The 18,003-nt window shown below is 37.8% G+C and overlaps 2 protein-coding genes across 4 annotated transcripts; both read right to left on the minus strand.

Moving 5' to 3' along the window:
• Nucleotides 1-1,949: 1,949 nt before the first annotated feature.
• LOC121797152 (NLR family CARD domain-containing protein 3-like) lies at nt 1,950-6,449 on the minus strand. The gene is made up of 18 exons (XM_042195887.1): nt 6,322-6,449; nt 5,938-6,244; nt 5,298-5,507; nt 5,153-5,211; nt 4,916-5,053; nt 4,636-4,710; nt 4,433-4,516; nt 4,268-4,329; nt 4,024-4,093; nt 3,573-3,648; nt 3,370-3,500; nt 3,194-3,253; nt 2,992-3,066; nt 2,813-2,917; nt 2,641-2,736; nt 2,477-2,557; nt 2,289-2,390; nt 1,950-2,193 (listed from the first exon to the last, which is right to left on the minus strand). Exons 1-18 carry the CDS (start codon nt 6,361-6,363, stop codon nt 2,125-2,127), a joined length of 1,842 nt encoding a protein of 613 aa, XP_042051821.1. The 5' UTR covers nt 6,364-6,449; the 3' UTR covers nt 1,950-2,124.
• A 620-nt stretch (nt 6,450-7,069) lies between these two features.
• LOC121794762 (IAA-amino acid hydrolase ILR1-like 6) lies at nt 7,070-16,243 on the minus strand. 3 transcript variants are annotated; one of them, XM_042193092.1, is made up of 5 exons: nt 15,820-16,243; nt 13,633-13,758; nt 13,263-13,556; nt 7,937-8,053; nt 7,070-7,579 (listed from the first exon to the last, which is right to left on the minus strand). In XM_042193092.1, exons 1-5 carry the CDS (start codon nt 16,195-16,197, stop codon nt 7,220-7,222), a joined length of 1,275 nt encoding a protein of 424 aa, XP_042049026.1. In that variant the 5' UTR covers nt 16,198-16,243; the 3' UTR covers nt 7,070-7,219. The 3 variants fall into 3 exon arrangements, with proteins under 3 accessions (XP_042049026.1, XP_042049025.1, XP_042049027.1); XM_042193091.1 differs by having other exon boundaries at nt 7,070-7,606; XM_042193093.1 differs by lacking the exon at nt 7,937-8,053.
• Nucleotides 16,244-18,003: the final 1,760 nt, after the last annotated feature.

Below are 18,003 nucleotides of genomic sequence, written 5' to 3' on the forward strand. Positions count from 1 at the left end.
TTACAATCTTCTGAAATCGCACCAACTATTTCAGAATACCAAATAAATTTATGTATGGAAGACAACTCAAATGACGTATTGTTTCATGATATTCATAAGAGCATCAGCAATGGCGCGGAGCTCCCGGCGAAATTCTCCGCGAAATTCCCTAAAACACCTCTTGCCATGTCATACGGACTTTTCACTGCACTGCCATATCATACAGAGTTCCCACTGCACAGTGGCAGAATTCGCCGCGAAATTCCCGACGGACTTCCCACAATAATGCAATAAACAGGAATTCCGCGGGAATCAACGCAATGGCGGACGTCCGCACGGAATTCCCCGCGAAATTCCGCGGAACGCCGCAGAACAGCGAATTCCTCGACGGAATTTCGTATCCATGCATGCCACGCACAATGACGGACGTCTGCCACGAAATTCCCGCACGCCGGTGGGAATTCCGTTGTGACGTCCGCCACTGCTGATGCTCTCGCCAAATCTATATAAACTACTCCCTCCGTTCCTGAAAATTTGTCACCTATTTCCTTTTTCGTTCGTCCCTAAAAATTTGTCACATTTCACTTTTACCATTTTTTATAGTGGATCATACATTCCACTAACTCATTCACACTCACATTTTATTATAAAACTAATACTCCCTCCGTCCCGCACTACTCGCACGTATTTCCTTTTCGGGCGTCCCAAGTTACTTGCACTCTTTCCATTTTTAGTAAAAATTTTCACCTATAGCCGTCATTTTTGACTTTCCTATACACTCATTCCTTAATCTCCGTGCCGAAAAGGAAATGAGCGAGTAGCTCGGGACGGATGGAGTATATAAAAGTAGGACTCACATGCCACCAACTTTTTCAACCCACTTTCTATTAAATTTCTTAAAACTCATGACGGGTCAAATGATGACGAATTTTGGGGGACGGAGGGAGTATAAAACAACTACTCTCCCTCAGTCTCTTGATAGTTAGAGGTACTTTTTGAAACAAAATTTTAAAAAATAATGTTAAAGATTAAAATAGAATATAAGAAAGAAAATAAAGTAAAAGAGAAGAAGAGAGAGTAAAATATGAGAGAAGATAATATTTTTATCAAAAAAAAAATTATTCAGCTACCTTAAAATAACCCAAAAAAGATACTACAACTCAACTAACTTGAGACGAGAGAGTAGCAAAATTTGCTCTCCATTAATAATCACAAAACTCTTCAGTGCAATAAAGGAGTAGCAAAATTTGCTCTCCATTAATAATCACAAAACTCTTCAGTGCAATAAATTTCAAAAACACTGTACTCCCTCTATTCCAGTGATCCGTTTATTAGGTGGTACAAGATTTTATATAATTTTATTTTGTGTATTAAGTAAGGAGAATATAATAAGAGAGAAAATAAAAAATTAAAAAATATATAATTCTATTTATAGTAATAAGTTATCTTGATTGAGACAAATCAAAAATGGATCAACTTCAGTGATACTGAGGGAGATTTTCTCAAGAGAAATACTCTAATTTTTTTCCATATAAAAAAAACACTACAACTTATTTTTACTTTAGCATCGAACAGCTGGAGTTAGGTCTGAAAAAATCAATGTGGTGCATGTATTCTCAGTCATGATATAATGTTCGTTAGATGACCCCATACTCATGGGGACCAAGGCCTACACTCTACGCCCCAATTCTGACATGTACCACATTTAAATGGCAAATCTTCAATATATTTTCATCTTTCTCCAAAAAACCAAGAAATCAACAAAAATGTTATCGTGGCTCTGATAAAAACTACTCCCCCCACCTTCCCCTAGCAATACTACAGGAGAAAGTGGGAAAAAGTAATTGCCCATGTTACTACTAAAATGGAAGGAAATAATAGTTGTGAACACCCCAAAATGAAAAAAGAACACTAACTTTTACCCATTGGTAAATTCTTAATCATGCAAAATCATAAATTACACCAATAAAGAAGCAAAAATAAAATGATATAAAGTGGTCAAAATTTATAGTTTTCCCTACTGAAATAATCCCAGTTAATTTTGTCGAAAAGGTATTATCTAGTAGTATGGATTAATATCTTAAGACCGTCACCAAATGGAAACCTCAAAAAAAAAAAGAAGGAAAAAGAATTATATGTTCCTATCTAGAAAACAATAGTAAGCTCCTTCTCATTCATCTCCAATACGTGATCGCTTGCATCTGTGATTGCACTCTGCAGGTTTTTTCAGGTTTATTTCAAGCTACCTATTGATATATTATTGAACAGCTTTGACCATTTCAAAAGAATGAATATGTAACGTGAATTACCTGTCCCAATTTGGTAAGGAAATTGTTCATGAGATTTAATGATGTGAGCCTTACATCTTCGTTCGACTTGAGCGCTTGAGCAATGGCAAAAGCCCCTTCATCCTGAATCAGGAGGGGGAAATGGTGCTATAAAATAATGACACAAGCCTACACTATGTAGTCAGAATATTCGAAGAGGTATTTCATACTCTGATTTCATTGAAGCCAAGATTAAGCGACACCAAAGATTCGTTCACGATTTTCAAGCTGCGAGCAAGGCATATGGCGCCCTGCAGATCATGAGATTATTAGTTGGGATAACATGTATGGGATCATATTAAGAACAATGAATGACAGCATTAATAAGCCAAACCTCATCTCGGAGCCCGTTGGCTCGGAGATCTAGACTTGAAATGGTGCTATTGTATCTCAGCATATCTGCAATATCTTCGGCTCCAGTTGCACCTATCTGTAAAAATTGTCCATACAGTATATTCGAATACATCCTCAAAAAGGGTGGTAGACTATTATATATAAGTTCATACCTGACACCAACCAAGCATGAGGTCTTTTACATTCCCGTGAAACTTAAGAACTTCGGCTAAAGCCTTTGCACCATCAGGTCCGATGGGATTATAACCAATTTCCAACTGGAACAGAACTTATGGCTTTTATTATGTACATCGCATCTAAGATACTGAGAAGTAAAAGGTGAGAAACTCACAGCAGAAATAACAGAATTATCTTTCAGAATTCGAGCAATTGCACTGATCCCTTTGGCGTGGATGTCATTTCCGCCCTGCAAGTAAATCACAATTGTTATTCAAGTATCACAAAAACTCAGGAGAACAAGGGGTCAAGCATACATATTCGAGGATAGAGTCACTTCACAGATCATAATGAGTTCCATACTTCCATTTACTTACTAGATCAACATTTGTAACTGAACGATTATCCTTCAAAGCCTCTGCTACTTTTTCAGCTCCCTAAAGCAAATATATAAGAGAACAATTAGTACATATTGTATCAAAATTGGCAAGAATTGGGTGAAACCATGAGGTCACAACTACATTTTTTTTCAGTAGCAGATTGGAAATACTACCTCATCCCCAATATCATTCATGTAAAGGTTAATCAGCAGCAAACTCTTGCTCTTTTTTATATATTCAGCAACATGAGAGGCTCCACGTGCACCAATCGAATTGTTTGCAAGATCCAAGACGGTAAGCTTCCCTGCATGAACATATTAAAAGCCAGATCTGCTGCAGTACGCATCAGAAGGAATGGAAAGTGGCTGCAACTGACCTTTATGAGAAGACAAGCCAGACATTAGAGCAATGACACCTTCGTCCCCAAAAGAGTTCCCTTGCAAATAGAGTTCCTAGATAATTACAGTGAAACACTGACCTTGGTAATGAATCTAAAATTTTTAAGGAAACTGGTCATGCACATTTACAGCCCATTGTAATATTTCATCACAGAAATCACATGCCCAGTAACTAATAGCAATACATAAGATGCCACTCTTATTTCCATCAAGAAATAAGCAAGCAACCACACTTTTTACATGATGTGTCCATGGAACAAACACGTGTCTATGCAAATTAGGCGGTTTATTTTCCAGGGGAACAAAGTTCATATGAATATGGTGTTGCATCTTTACAGTGCATGAGTCTTCTTGTTTCTAGATTATTGCACGACTGACATAATTTTAAAGGTGAGACAATACGAACAAAGAAAAATTATAAAAATATACCCTCAAGGATTTGTTTCCCTCCAGACCTTTCGCCAGTGCAGATGCCCCTAGGGGACCGCCATAATTACCACTGGAATAGAACAAAAATAAATACTTACACAAATGAAGACAAGTTTCTTCTTAAAGGAGAAAATGCATGTTCACAGAAAACTATACCAAGAGAAGATAAACAGGCATCAGTTCTTTGATATTTATGCATTCGTTAAAAAATATTAAGCATTCTTTTGGTGAAATAGATCATTACTTGAGGTATATAGACAGTATAGTCTTGTTCTCAAGAAGCGCTCCAGCAATGCTTGAAAATCCCTACCTCCATTTCCAAAGTTAATACAAACAGAATCAGTGGTAAGACTCAATGTATTGACCCAAACTGAGATTGTGTGTAGTACAACAAGATATAATTTCATACAGAGTAGTCAATTAGATTGTTATTAAGTTCAATGATACGCAAGGTTGAATTTTTCTTCAACATCTCAGCAATAGCTTTTGCTCCCTACACATACAAAATAAGAACGATAAATTAGGCTATTTCATGACAGTTACCAAGGTATTCACATGATGGAACATGTCTGAATCTTAATAAATCTTCGAAGGCTAAAAAAGTAAGCTAACCTCATCTCCAAATGCACTGCTACTAAGTTGTAGCTTCTGAATACCAGAATTTTTCACCAGAATGTCACATAAACACTGCAACAATAAAAAATCTAAAATAAAAATAAATAAATAAAAACTGTTTGAGTGGGACTAAAACTTTGAACCATGAAAGAGGTTAGGTCAAACAGTATTCAATAGATTAACAAAATTGAGTAATTATATACTTACATCCGTATAAGAGTTAACATGTAATAATTGTATAATTCCAAACAAATAGCGCTATCTTATGTAAGTCTACCTTCACTCCTTCATCTCCAATAGAGTTTCCTGATAAGTTGAGAGATTTCAAAGCAATATTTGACTGTAATATCCCATCAAAAGCCATTATTCCTTTAGCAGTAATCCCATTTGCAGCAAAACTCACTTCTTCTGCAGTCTGCAAATGATACAAGATTACAAGTAGGGAGTGGTAAATGGCAGAAATCTACCAAGGTGATTTATAGCTGAACAAGATATAGTTTAAATAAACTCTCACTTGATTATACGCCAAGCTCTCAGCTAGGAAGAATAACCCTTCATCTCCAAAGTTGCGACCTAATAGCACCGTCTAGTGTTAGACTAATGGTTTGTCATAGTGGAAAATTCAGCATCAACTGAACACAGAATAAACATTCCAATACCTGACATGTCAATGCTGCTAAATGATCTAAGCTCCCTGGCAAAATCATTTAATCTCATTCTGGATTCCCTTTCAACTTTGGCACCAGAAGGTGACAAAAAGTTTATCCCCTGAGAGAAAGACCACTTCTCCCCAGAGGCAGGCTTATCCTCTTCTGCTACAGACTTAGTCAATTTTGGCACTAGAATTTTCTCCACCAATTTCCATAAAACTGTCAGCTGGAAAGCACAGATTAGTTACCAATTGAGAACTACATAACTCCCTCAGACGGTCAACACAAATTACATTATGACAACTCTAGAGCAGTGGCTACTACACTAACTATTTGATAAAATCTCCAATCGAGCATAATGCGTTGAATACTGCTATACAAGGAGCAGCACAAAAATCAAGTTAACTCAAATAATAAATACCATATTGCCACAAAACATCAAATGCAAGCAAATCGGTCAAAGTATCCTAAATCCTACACTTCCCCCAAATTCTACAAATAAAACAAGTATCCTTCTCCATAAATCAAATAATCAAAAAGATGCAAGCTATGATGGAATCCAATACAACCAGCAACACACATTATAAATGCCGAAAACATCTACCTCAGTAAAAAAAAGGTAAACACTCATAACGCGCGAAAGGCATACCGAAAGTGGCGATTACGAATGCGCCTGCAGGCAGAATGTAGGAAGCAGCTTGTGTGACCGGAGCAATGGGAGTTTGCGCTTGAGATTCCTGGTAAACCCTACGAGAACTACCGCTACGCCTGGAACTGCCCCCGCCGGCCGCCGCCGCTCTGATTTCGAATTTTCTAGAGCTTAATGGTTCGGAATTGATGGTAACTAGAGTAAAATGGCGGCCTAAATCCGTCCCCCTGCGCCTTAGCGAAGAGCTGTTGGTGGAGCTGAGGGTCCATAGCTGAGTTGTGTGTTTGCTTCTAAAAGCGAAACTAATCTGAGATAGCAGAAATCAAACCATAAACAAAATTCAGAAGATTAACTAAAGTAGAAGTGAGGAGATGTATGGCGTACCTCTAGATGAGAAGAGAGAGAAAGCGCAGAAGTAGAGACCATTAGTTTAGGTGTATGTTTATTTTGGGCGGAGCGAAGCTGTTGAAGACAGGGATAGAATTTAATGGAACGGCGCTTGAAGAGGAAGAAGTAGATGAAGATGACGACACATCAATCATCAAACATTTCTCAGTTGCTCTTACCAAAGTTGGGCTTATTAAGTGGGCTTACACTACTAGCCCAATTATTTGGGCCTATCAAATAAAAAAAATTAATGATTGTTTAATTATGTTGTTACACTTATAACTTCTACTAGTATTTTCAAGTCAATTAATGATTTAGGGTTAATTATTTAATAATTAGTAAAAGTATAAATTTTTAAACAAATTCATAATTACTAAAATTGTAAATTTCATAATGATCTCACTATAAATATTTTATTTTTTTATAATATTATTAGAATAGAGATATTAATAGTGGCATTGCACATAAAATTGTTTAAGAAATAATTTGAATCGTGTACCTATATAGGCTTTATTATCCTGATAAAAAAACTATGTGATCAATCACCGTTGATCATTTGGTTGTTGGAAACCATAGACAATGTTTATGTAGGTTCGTGTATTTGCTCAAAAAAAAAAAAACTAATCTGCAAAATCGAAATGCACACAAAGTTTGTAGTATATACAAACACCAATAACTCCTCTATGTGTTTTTATAAATGTGCAAAATCGAATTACTAGTATAATATGTACTACTATAATATATCTTGTGCTTCTAGCTAGCATCACTTCATTCATGTGAAGAGAGCGAATCAAAGTTGGAAAAATAAATAGACAATTGTTAGTATTATTTGATGAAGCATATGCATAACTGAAATAATTGAAGCAAAATAGTTGAAGATCACAATAATAGTAAATCAAATTAGTAAGTGGCAAGGGGTAGTTAGGTTGAGCAGATAAGAAATAGCAAAAAGAGCATGGATTGAGGCTCCAATGGGAAGAACATCCTCATCAACCGTGAAGTAAGGGCTGTGAGGTGGGTAAACAGATCCTGCCTTTTCGTTTCCAACTCCCAACAACAAGAATGATCCTTCTATTTTCTCCAAGTATACTGCAAAATCTTCACTCCCCATAAACGTTGGAGCCAAAATCGTCTTGTCTTCCCCAACAACATTCCATGATACTTGCTTCACATGTTCGTATATTTTCTCGTTGTTTATGGTCGACGGAAGCGTCGGATGCTCTTCTCCGTCAAATTCCAGCTCCGCGCTGCACCGCTGCACCGCAGCTTGACCTTTTATAACCTAGAAAAAAAAAAGCATTTGGAAGCGTCCCACTTTTCTTTTCTTTTTATTCTACTAGTATATTACAATATATTTTAAGTTAATAGTTATTTAAAGCATAAAAATTGATCAAATTCTGATGAGTTTCATGAAGTTTAAAATCGAATTATTAAATCAAGAAGTTTCAATTTTTATATAAAATGCGGCATTGTTTCACTATAGTAAAAAAAGAAAAACGAAAAATTACTTAGGACTTAATTTAATAGTATATTTAATTTCAAACTTCATAGAACTGCCATAACTTTTAACCAAATTAATCTAACAATTTAAATGACAATTAGAAATAATTACCTCTTCAATTCTTTTCTTAAGTGCATACATGCTATTTATGCCGAATGCTCTGAACGTTCCCGCAATCATGGCTACATTGGTTGCATCTCCCGCGTGCACCATAGTCACAGAAACCACCTCAAGAAAAGAGAAGTATTGGACTTATGTATATTCAGCTCATGGAGGAAGGAAGGCAAGATATCAAGGTAGTTAGTATTAGCTAGTTATGTTTTAGTTATGAGTTTTGATTCTGTGCTTCATATCTTTTGTACACCGATACACCACGGTATATATGGTTATCTTTATGAACTGTTTCATTCATTCAGTAAAACTGAGAAAAATATCTTCTCTCATTCCTCTTCTCTGCAATTCCCGATCTCATCCTAGATCCAATGGAGTCTAGTTCATGATCTTATTATGGTATCAGTGACAATTTTCTTCCGCATTTCCTCATTTTTCTGATCGATACTTTTTCTCGCTCCTGTTTCACGATGAATGGTCGGGGCAATCGAGGTGGTGGTGGTGATCGCAACAATCAAGCAGCCGATGATATTTCGAGTCCCTATTATCTTCATCCTAGTGATAATCCTGGTATGATTCTTGTTAAACAGCAGCTCGATGGTTCTAATTACACTACTTGGAGTCGATCTTTCACTACGGCTCTTATTGCTAAGAATAAATTGGTGTTTATTGATGGTTCGATCCTCCGTCCTGCTCGTGATGATCTGCTATTCCAAGCTTGGATCCGATGCAATAGCATGGTCATTGCTTGGTTGCGTAATTTTATCTCTACTCAGATTTGTCCGAGCATAATGTATCTCGATGATGCATATTCTATCTGGTCCCATCTGAAGGATAGGTTTTCTCTCGGTGATTCAGCTCGCTTGTATAAGCTTCGCTAGCAGCTCATGAATCTCTCTCAAGGCTCTGCCGATGTGAACACCTACTTCACCAATTTGTGGATCGTTTATGATGAATTAAAAAATTCTCAACCAATTGCTTGGTGTACTTGTGGTAGATGCACTTGTAACAGTGCAACACGATGGAATAAACAACAGGAAGATGACTGCACAATGCAGTTTCTTATTGGATTGAACTCTTTCTTTTCTCAGATCCGGTCTCACATTTTGGCTATGATTCCCCTTCCTTCTCTTTCTAAGGTCTTTGCCTTGGTAATTCAGGAAGAGAGACAATGTCATATTGATGGATCTCACTTCTCTAACTCTGGATCTCACCTCTCTAATTCAGCTCTTCCTGCTGTTCATCCTTCAGCTCCTAGTGAACAGCCATTCACTAATGCTGCAACATCATATGGCAGGGGTTTGAATAAGTTTTTGTGCTCTCATTGTGGAAAGACAAATCATCCGGTTGAAAAATGCTTCTTCAAGCATGGTTTTCCTCCAGGTTATGGCAAGGGAAGAGGCAAACCATTCTATGCTAGTTCATCTTCTAGCAATCAGAATTCTAATCAGCACAGATCTGTGAATTGTGTTGAAGATAATTCCTCTGCATCCCCTGCTCTCATGCCTTATGGAGTGAATTTTCCAACCATGGATCAATATCAGCAGCTTGTTGCTCTCTTGCGAAGTCAACTCCACACTTCAGCTCCAGCCATCACTCACAAATCTGACTCTGAAGCCCAACCTTCAAACTTCTCTGGTACAGTTTTCTTCTCTCCTTGTATAAATTCCATTTCATCTTCTTGCTCTAGATCATCTACTTGGATACTAGATACATGGGCTACTCACCATGTTTGCCATGATCAATCTCTTTTGACTTCAGCCGCACCTATCCAAACTTCAGCCGCACCTATCCAAAATGCTTCTGTGAATCTTCCTAATGGCAACACTGCTCATGTCTCACACCTAGGTACTGTCTTGCTTACACCTCTCATCACTCTTTTATCAGTCCTGCTAGTGCCTACATTCTCTTTCAATTTAATTTCAGTCATTGCACTCACCAAACATTCTTCATGCATTGTCATATTCACTCACAATGGGTTCTAAATCCAGAAAGCTTTAACGGAGACTGTGATTGGGAGGGGTAACCGAGTTGGCAACCTTTACATCTTTGAGTTTCCAGGTTCATAAAGTAGTGAAATAAACAAGACTCAATCTCGATGTTTCTCATACTAATGGTGCTATTTCCAGTATTTCTAGTTCTGTTGCTTCAATTAACTCTGACAGCCTTGATGTTTGGCATCAACGTTTGGGCCATCCATCCTTGAATAAACTCGTCATTTTGTCTGATATTTTAATTCCATCAAATAATTCCTCCTCCACTTGTCAAATCTGCCCTCTTGCAAAACAAAAGAAACTGCCATTTCCTGATTCCACATACACTTCATCTGTCATTTTTTATTTATTACACTGTGATGTGTGGGGGCCTTTCTCCTCTCCTACACACACTGGTTATAGATATTTCCTCACTATAGTTGATGATTTTTCCCGGTTGGTTTAGACTTTCCTCTCACTCAGAAATCTGAAGTAAACTCTGTGCTAACACTGTTTTTCTCCACAATTCTTACTCTGTTCTCAAAAAGATTTAAAATCATAAGTAGTGACAATGCCCATGAGTTTAACCTCACTTCTTTATACTCCTCCTATGGGACTATCACTCAGCACTCTTGTATGGAAACACCACAACAGAATGCTCGAGTGGAGAGAAAGCACCAACACTTGTTGAATGTTGCTAGGAGCCTTTTGTTCCAATCTCATCTAGGCATAGAATTCTTGGGGGGGGGATGTATACTTGCTGCTTCTTTCCTTATAAACAGAACAACTTCCTCAATTCTTCCTCAAAACATCACTCCATTTCAGCCTCTCTTCAATAAGATTCTTGTCTATAGCACTCTAAAGGTGTTTGTGTGTCTCTACTTTGCCTCCACTTTGGATAAAGGCAAGAATAAGTTTTCTCCAAGAGCCACTCGATGCATATTCATAGGCTACCCCTCTGAATATAAAGGTTATAAAGTCATGAATCTGGAGACACATGATATTTTTATCAGCAGAAATGTTGTTTTCCATGAATCTTTTTTTCCTCTTTCACATCAGCCTCAATCTTCCTTCCCTACTGACAAATCTCACAATGAAAACACTGCCCCACTTTCTCCTCACACCACTGATTTATCTCTTCCTCTTCTACCTCAATCTAACCATCCTGCCACAACCTCCTCTGAACTTTCTGATCTTGCACCACAGCCAACAAGGCCAGGAAGAACAGTAAGAACTCCAACTTACTTAACTGATTACATCTGTAATTCAGTGATTTCTTCCACAAATTCTCAGTATCCTATTTCATCTTACTTTTCTCTCAATAAACTCTCTCAGCCTTACTTAAAATTCATCATACTTCTCTCTGTCCTTACTGAGCCTACATCCTATAAACAAGCTACTCAACACCCAGAGTGGGTGTTGGCAATGCAAGAAGAGCTGCAGGCACTGATGAGAACCAATACTTGGTTGATCACTTTTCTTCCACCTAGCAAAATACCCATTTCTTGCAAATGGGTGTATAGGATCAAATTCAGAACTGCTGGTTTGGTTGAAAGGTTTAAGGCTCGGTTAGTAGCTAAAGGCTTTACTCAGCAAGCAGGAGTGGACTTTCATGATACTTTTTCTCCAGTTGCTAAGCTGACTACAGTGAAGCTCATGTTAGCTTTGGCTTCAATTAAAGGCTGAAACCTTGCTCACTTTGATATTGACAATGCTTTCCTCTATGGTGATCTTGAAGAGGAAATATACATGTCTCTCCCTCCTGGTCTAGTTGTGAAAGATGCACCTGTAGGCTCTGGTCAGTTGGTCTACAAACTAAAGAAGTCCATATACGGCCTCAAGCAAGCCTCTAGGCAATGATATCTGAAATTCTCCCAAGTTCTTTCTGGATTTGGCTTGCTTCAATCACCATCAGATCACTCATATTTTTATAAACATTCTTTTGATGGCTCATACTTTGGGGTTGTGATTTATGTGGATGACATTCTTGTGGCAAGTAGTGATGAACACATGATTTCCAGCTTCAGAGATATACTTTGGGGTTGTGATTTATGTGGATGACATTCTTGTGGCAAGTAGTGATGAGCACATGATATCCAGCTTCAGAGATTTTCTCTCATGACATTTCAAGTTGAAAGATCTTGGTTCTCCAAAATACTTACTTGGTATAGAAATTGCAAGAAATGAGAGTGGCATTTTTGTGTCTCAGCACAAATATGCTCTTGATTTGGTTTCTGATGCTGGCTTGCTGGGGTGCAAACCTGCTTCTACTCATATGGATACAATGAATTCTTTACATTCAGAGGCTGGAGATTTGCTACCTGACTCAACTCCATATAGAAGGCTTATTGGGCGCCTGGTGTATCTTTATCTCACCCGCCCTGATATTACCTTTGCAGTGAACAAACTAAGCCAATTCCTCTCTAAGCCTTGTACTGGCCATATGCAAGCAGGTGAACGAATTTTGAAATATCTAAAGGGTACTCTAGGCCACGGTTTGTTTTACTCTGCCAAGACTTCACCTACAGTCAGCATTTTTTCTGATATTGATTGGGCTGCATGCCCAAACACTAGGAGGTCCATCTCTGGTTTTTGTATGTTTCTTGGTAGCTCATTGATATCTTGGCGCTCTAAGAAATAACACACTGTCTCACGGTCCTCCGCCGAGGCTGAATATAGAGCCATGGCTCTAGCCTGCTGTGAAGTGGTCTGGATAATAGCCTTATTGAAGGATTTTGGTATATCAGTGCAGCTGCCTGTTTCCCTCTACTGTGATAGTCAGGCAGCCGTCCACATAAGTACACATCTTGTTTTTCATGAACGAACGAAGCATATTGACATTGATTGTCACACGGTTCTTGATAAACTAATTGAGGGAGTGATTAGGCCAGTTCATGTTCACAATTCTCACCAGCTAGCAGATATCTTCACCAAGCCATTATCAGCCGGTCCTTTTGCAACTTTGATCTCCAAGATGGACTTCACCACCGTCTACCGTCCATCTTGAGGGGGCCTATTTGACTTATGTATATTCAGCTCATGAAGGAAGGAAGGCAAGAGATCAAGTTAGTTAGTATTAGCTAGTTATGTTTTAGTTATGAGTTTTGATTATGTGCTTCGTATCTTTTGTACACTGATACACCACGGTATATATGGTGATCTTTGTGAACTGTTTCATTCATTCAGTAAAAGTGAGAAAAATATCTTTTCTCATTCCTCTTCTCTGCAATTCCCGATCTCATCCTAGATCCAATGGAGTCTAGTTCATGATCTTATTAAGAAGAAATCGCATTCAAACAAAAATACACAAAGAGAAGGAAATTCTAATTGGGGAAGTGTGTAGAAAGTAGTACCTGAGAGTCCAAAGGGTGAGTCTCTCTAGACACAATATTCTGCAAGCTTATAATCGAAGCAGAAGCAGCTAAGATGTGATCGGCTGCATCTCCACGGCCGCCGATCACAGCCTTGAAGCTACCGCAGCCGGCAAGAAACTTCCCCGGGCGGGAAGCGACGGCGCCGCGCGGATAGCCGTGCACGGTGTGCAGCCCTAAAATAGCGGTGACGTTGTCGACCACGCCCTCTTTCACCATCTCCCTCGCGCCCTCGCCGCTCTCCTCCGCCGGTTGGAATATCAGCACCACCGTTCCCTGCGCCATCTAAATTAATTCCCATCGCTTCTCGCAGTTAAAGAAAGTGTTTTAATTTATGTGTTTGAGTTCTTACCGTCAAGTAGGTGCGGAGCTGGTGCAGAATCGATGCGGCGCCGAGAAGCATTGCGGTGTGGGCGTCGTGGCCGCATGCGTGCATCTTGCCCTTCACTTGGCTCTTGTGCTCCCATTCTCTCAATTCCTACATGCTTATTGCTACGACTTTTAATTAACTCGACTCTTAATTTAAAAAACCTTGTAATTAAAGCACCATATTTTTACAAATTAGAGATCCTAGATTCTTTTTGGTTATGAGAATTCGATGGAAATTAATGAATGATTTGAAACTTGGTAACGTTCGTATGTGACGTGACATAGTATAATGTATCATTATATTATCACGTTATTGTAAGGAGAATGCAACGCAAATTACAGTCTAATCAGCACATACCACTACAAGTTGAAATAAATACTACTCCCTCAGTTCTGCGTTAGAGTCGCATGCCTTTATATTTTTGACAAAAAGTAATAATAGTACGGAGTATAATTTTTCTCTATGATTCTTTTTTTATATCTCTTATTTTATTCTCTCTACTTAACATGGAGGGTTAAATATTTACTGTATTTCTTAATCTCCTATAGCATTGAAAAGAATAAAATTGTCTTAATTTTTTTTTCTGCGGATATTTTGATAAATTTAGAGTGCATATGATCTTCAGCTGTTGATTCTATACCACATACGCATACAGTACTATTCAAATGTCTGCAAGGTACAACTATACCATTAAGGGTGTTTGTTTTGAGTGATATGAAATATGATTGATTATTTGAAGGATGAAATAGACATGTTCGAAATTAAACAATTGATCAAAGTAAAATGAATTAGCTTGAATTATTTCTACGAATTCATCCTATACTAAGAATTAATCAAAGTAAATGGGCCATGGATACCAAACCAACAACTGTCTAATCAACAAAAACTACATAAAGTAGCTGCATTAGGTAGAATTGATAAGACTCATTTCATGCATCGGTTTAAGGGTGATATACATGCTACTTGATCGGTTTATCGCGCAAAACAAGTGTTAAATGTGCAGAAATACCACTTAACCAAGGCAGCAAGGCCGAACTGATCAAGCAAGTACAAAAGGCGATAAAAGGCCAAGAATCGGGAGAGTTGATCAAGGGGGAGCGATCAAGCAGTTAGGTGGGGACCGCTGGCTTCTAGAAGAAGAACACGTGAGGAAATGAGTTGGATATAGCGCACCATTCTGTTATCAAGGACGACGTTCTAGAAGGGGACACGTGCTGGAATATGAGACGCAAGGACGGAGCTGAGTCACGAATCTGTTACCAAAAAGCGTCGTCATTCTAGAATAACAACACGTAGCAATCAATGAGTCGCTCACTCTCAGAATGAGCGAATATTCTCTGTCAAGATCGTTATCCAGCTGGCGGCCGAATCGAGCTTATAAATAGAGGGTGTACTACCACAAGAAGGCATCCGGGACTTTACTTTCCGTCTAGTTTAGCTTAGCTTAGTTATTTAGCGTAGTTCAGCTCTCTAGCTTAGTTTAGTTCAGTTCTCTAGCTTAGTTAGTAGCTTAGTTTAAAGGGCGACCGAAAGGGAGCGCTGCAGAATACTCATTTCTGTTAGCGTTATCTTAAGTTTCCCGCTGAGATTTTTCTCAGTTTTTACCGTTTTCTTAGATTCCAAAGTGTTAGCTTAGTTTAAATTTCACGTTGTACTCAGCTTTTAGTTTAATCAAAGTTATTTTCGCTTTTAATCTGCGCATTTACTTTTCTGTTATTACCTGCAATTCACTTGATCCAATAGTTAAATTTCCATTGATCAAGCTAGCTAGTTTAATTCTGTCTAGATTAAAACCAGTAGTTAAAAATTCTCAAGTTAAAGTGTGGCAGCAGCCAACCCCCCTGTTCACTACTCACACACTCGACACACCAACTTCTCTGTGGGATCGACCCTGAACTTGCCGCTTTACTGTTAAAGTTGTGCAAAATTGAGAGTTATAAATTACTTTGGCAAGGCGGAAAGGGCGAGAGCTAGATTGCATTGATTAAGTGACAACGACATTTGCTAACTGATCCAGTCGATTCGGTTATCATTCCATATAACTTGATCCGCATTCTATTCGTGTTTTCGACCTCTTTCCAAGTCCTTCCAAGAATGAAGGGCTTGTTTGTCTTATACTCCATAATTCAAACTAATTAAACTACCTAGGACCACCTGATCAAGTTATACCTGGATTGGCAGAGCGTCAATGTCAGCTCTAAGTGCCACAAACGGAGGAGAACCCGAACCTATGGCCGCGACGACACCTGTACGAGCCACCGGCCATTGATACCGAACCCCCATTCCGTCCAGCTCATCTCTGATGAGAGAGCTAGTCTCAAATTCTTCAAAAGCAAGCTCTGGATTCCTGTGGATTTGTCTCCTTATCTTCACCATCCACTTCTTCGTCTCCGCTGAATTCGCCATAGCGTTTACCACACCGGAAAGGGAAGAGTTGTGTTTTTGGAGAAAAGGGTTGCAAACATGGCTGCTACAAATCTGTATACATGAGTAGAGCAATACAGCACTGAAAATGATCGAGATTTGGAGATCTTTAACCACTCCCATTTTTTTCTAGCTAATTGTATATGTAGAATTTATACGTGAGATTTATTATGCCATATAAAGCTTTCTCAAGTTTCTTTTATAATTGTATTGTACTGTTAATGAATTTAATAGTACAAAAAAAAGAAGAAAATGGGGGACCATGATATTGATTGGTAGCTATGGACTGGGGAGAAAGAAGTTAGATTTGCTTGGACAATTTATTAAACAAAAAATCTATGGAGGAAAATGAGACAGCAAGATGATGGACGTTTTAGATATTATTTAAAATTTTATTTGGATGGTGGATTAATAATTGGAGGAGAAAGAACATATTTTAAATTTTCAGAACAAAAACGTGCAAATATCGTATGAAAACAACAGATGGTGTGATTCTAGAACTGTTGTCGCCAACTTATATATTAATTTGAGGTCGATAATTCACGAGTTGATATTTGCTAACGGGATATTGGAACTTTATGTGTCCGGTGTCCCCATGTACATAAATTGAATATTTATGAATGAGTTTTTACACTATAAACAAATAAATAATGCAAAAATCGTGCACCATGCCGCCGACGGCAGTTATTAGTAGTTAATTTAAATCTACAACTAACATATATAAAATCTATTTTACATCTGATACGTATCGTTTACTATAATTTAATTATAAATCAATGACCTTAATACAATTCAACTAGTTGAAAAAAAGTTGTTCTTATTAAGCAGCTGGGTACGTCTAAATTCTCATGTTTGATTTAATACAATATACGGAAATTAATAATCACAATTAATGCGCATGCAATACTTACAAGATTATTAATTAGTAATCGCTACGAGATAAGTAATTCTAACTATTTTGCATGCATTCGTACCCCTAAAAGCATTAGAGGTTGGCGAGACCTTTGAAAATAAAAGAAATTAGGTGTTCATGACAGAGGATGATTTCAAACAGTGGTGGATCCATGATCCTAAAACGGGGGGTGAAATAAATAAAATTTATCGGAAGCTAACGGAGGAAGGAGGGCGACAATAGAAAATTCACGTCGGGGTCTATGGTAGCTGGTCGCCACTGGCGGATCCAGGGGGCGACCGCCCCTTCCCGGCCCCCAGTCCCAGAGAGCCTAAATATCCCTTAGGGTTGAGTCGGAAATAGCAAAATTACCCCCTCTGTGTAGAAAAATATGGGTTTTCAATAAATGTGTATATTGAAGTTAGTAGCCTAGTAGTTATGTTGTTGCTCTTTTAACTAAGAAGTCCATAGATCAAGCCTCATTTGAGAACATTTTTATCAATTCATATTACTTCTTTTAACCATTCTTTCTTTATTTTATCAATTCCATCATATTACTTCTTATTACCAAATCAAACTATTAAATACTTTAGGAATCTATATTTTTTTTAGTTCACATATTATTTTTGTTAAATATTTCTTTTACTGTAATTATTACTACTCCCTTCGTTTCTTCATAGTTGAGGCGAAACTTTTCGGTACGGAATTTTAGAAAGGAACGTTGGGTGTATTAAATAAATAGATAAAAAAGTAAGAAAAAGGAAAAGGTAGAGAGAATAAAGTATAAAGTGAATAAAGTAGAGAGACTAAAATAAGAGAGAGTAAAGTAAGAAAGAGAAAAAAGTTACCATATATGGAAATGACTAAATGACTCAACTGTGAAGGAACGGATGGAGTATAATATTTTATGTGATCTTTATTTCAGCAGTGGCTTTTGTTTTATAGCTAGAGGTTTATGAGGTGTGCTCTTTTGTTGCTTTTTGTTTTGTTTCATTTTTCCCTATTTTGCTTTTGTTTTTAGGTGTTGGTGTCTTGTT

This window comes from Salvia splendens, chromosome 3 (genome assembly GCF_004379255.2).
Source record: "Salvia splendens isolate huo1 chromosome 3, SspV2, whole genome shotgun sequence".
Classification (NCBI taxonomy): Eukaryota; Viridiplantae; Streptophyta; class Magnoliopsida; order Lamiales; family Lamiaceae; genus Salvia; species Salvia splendens.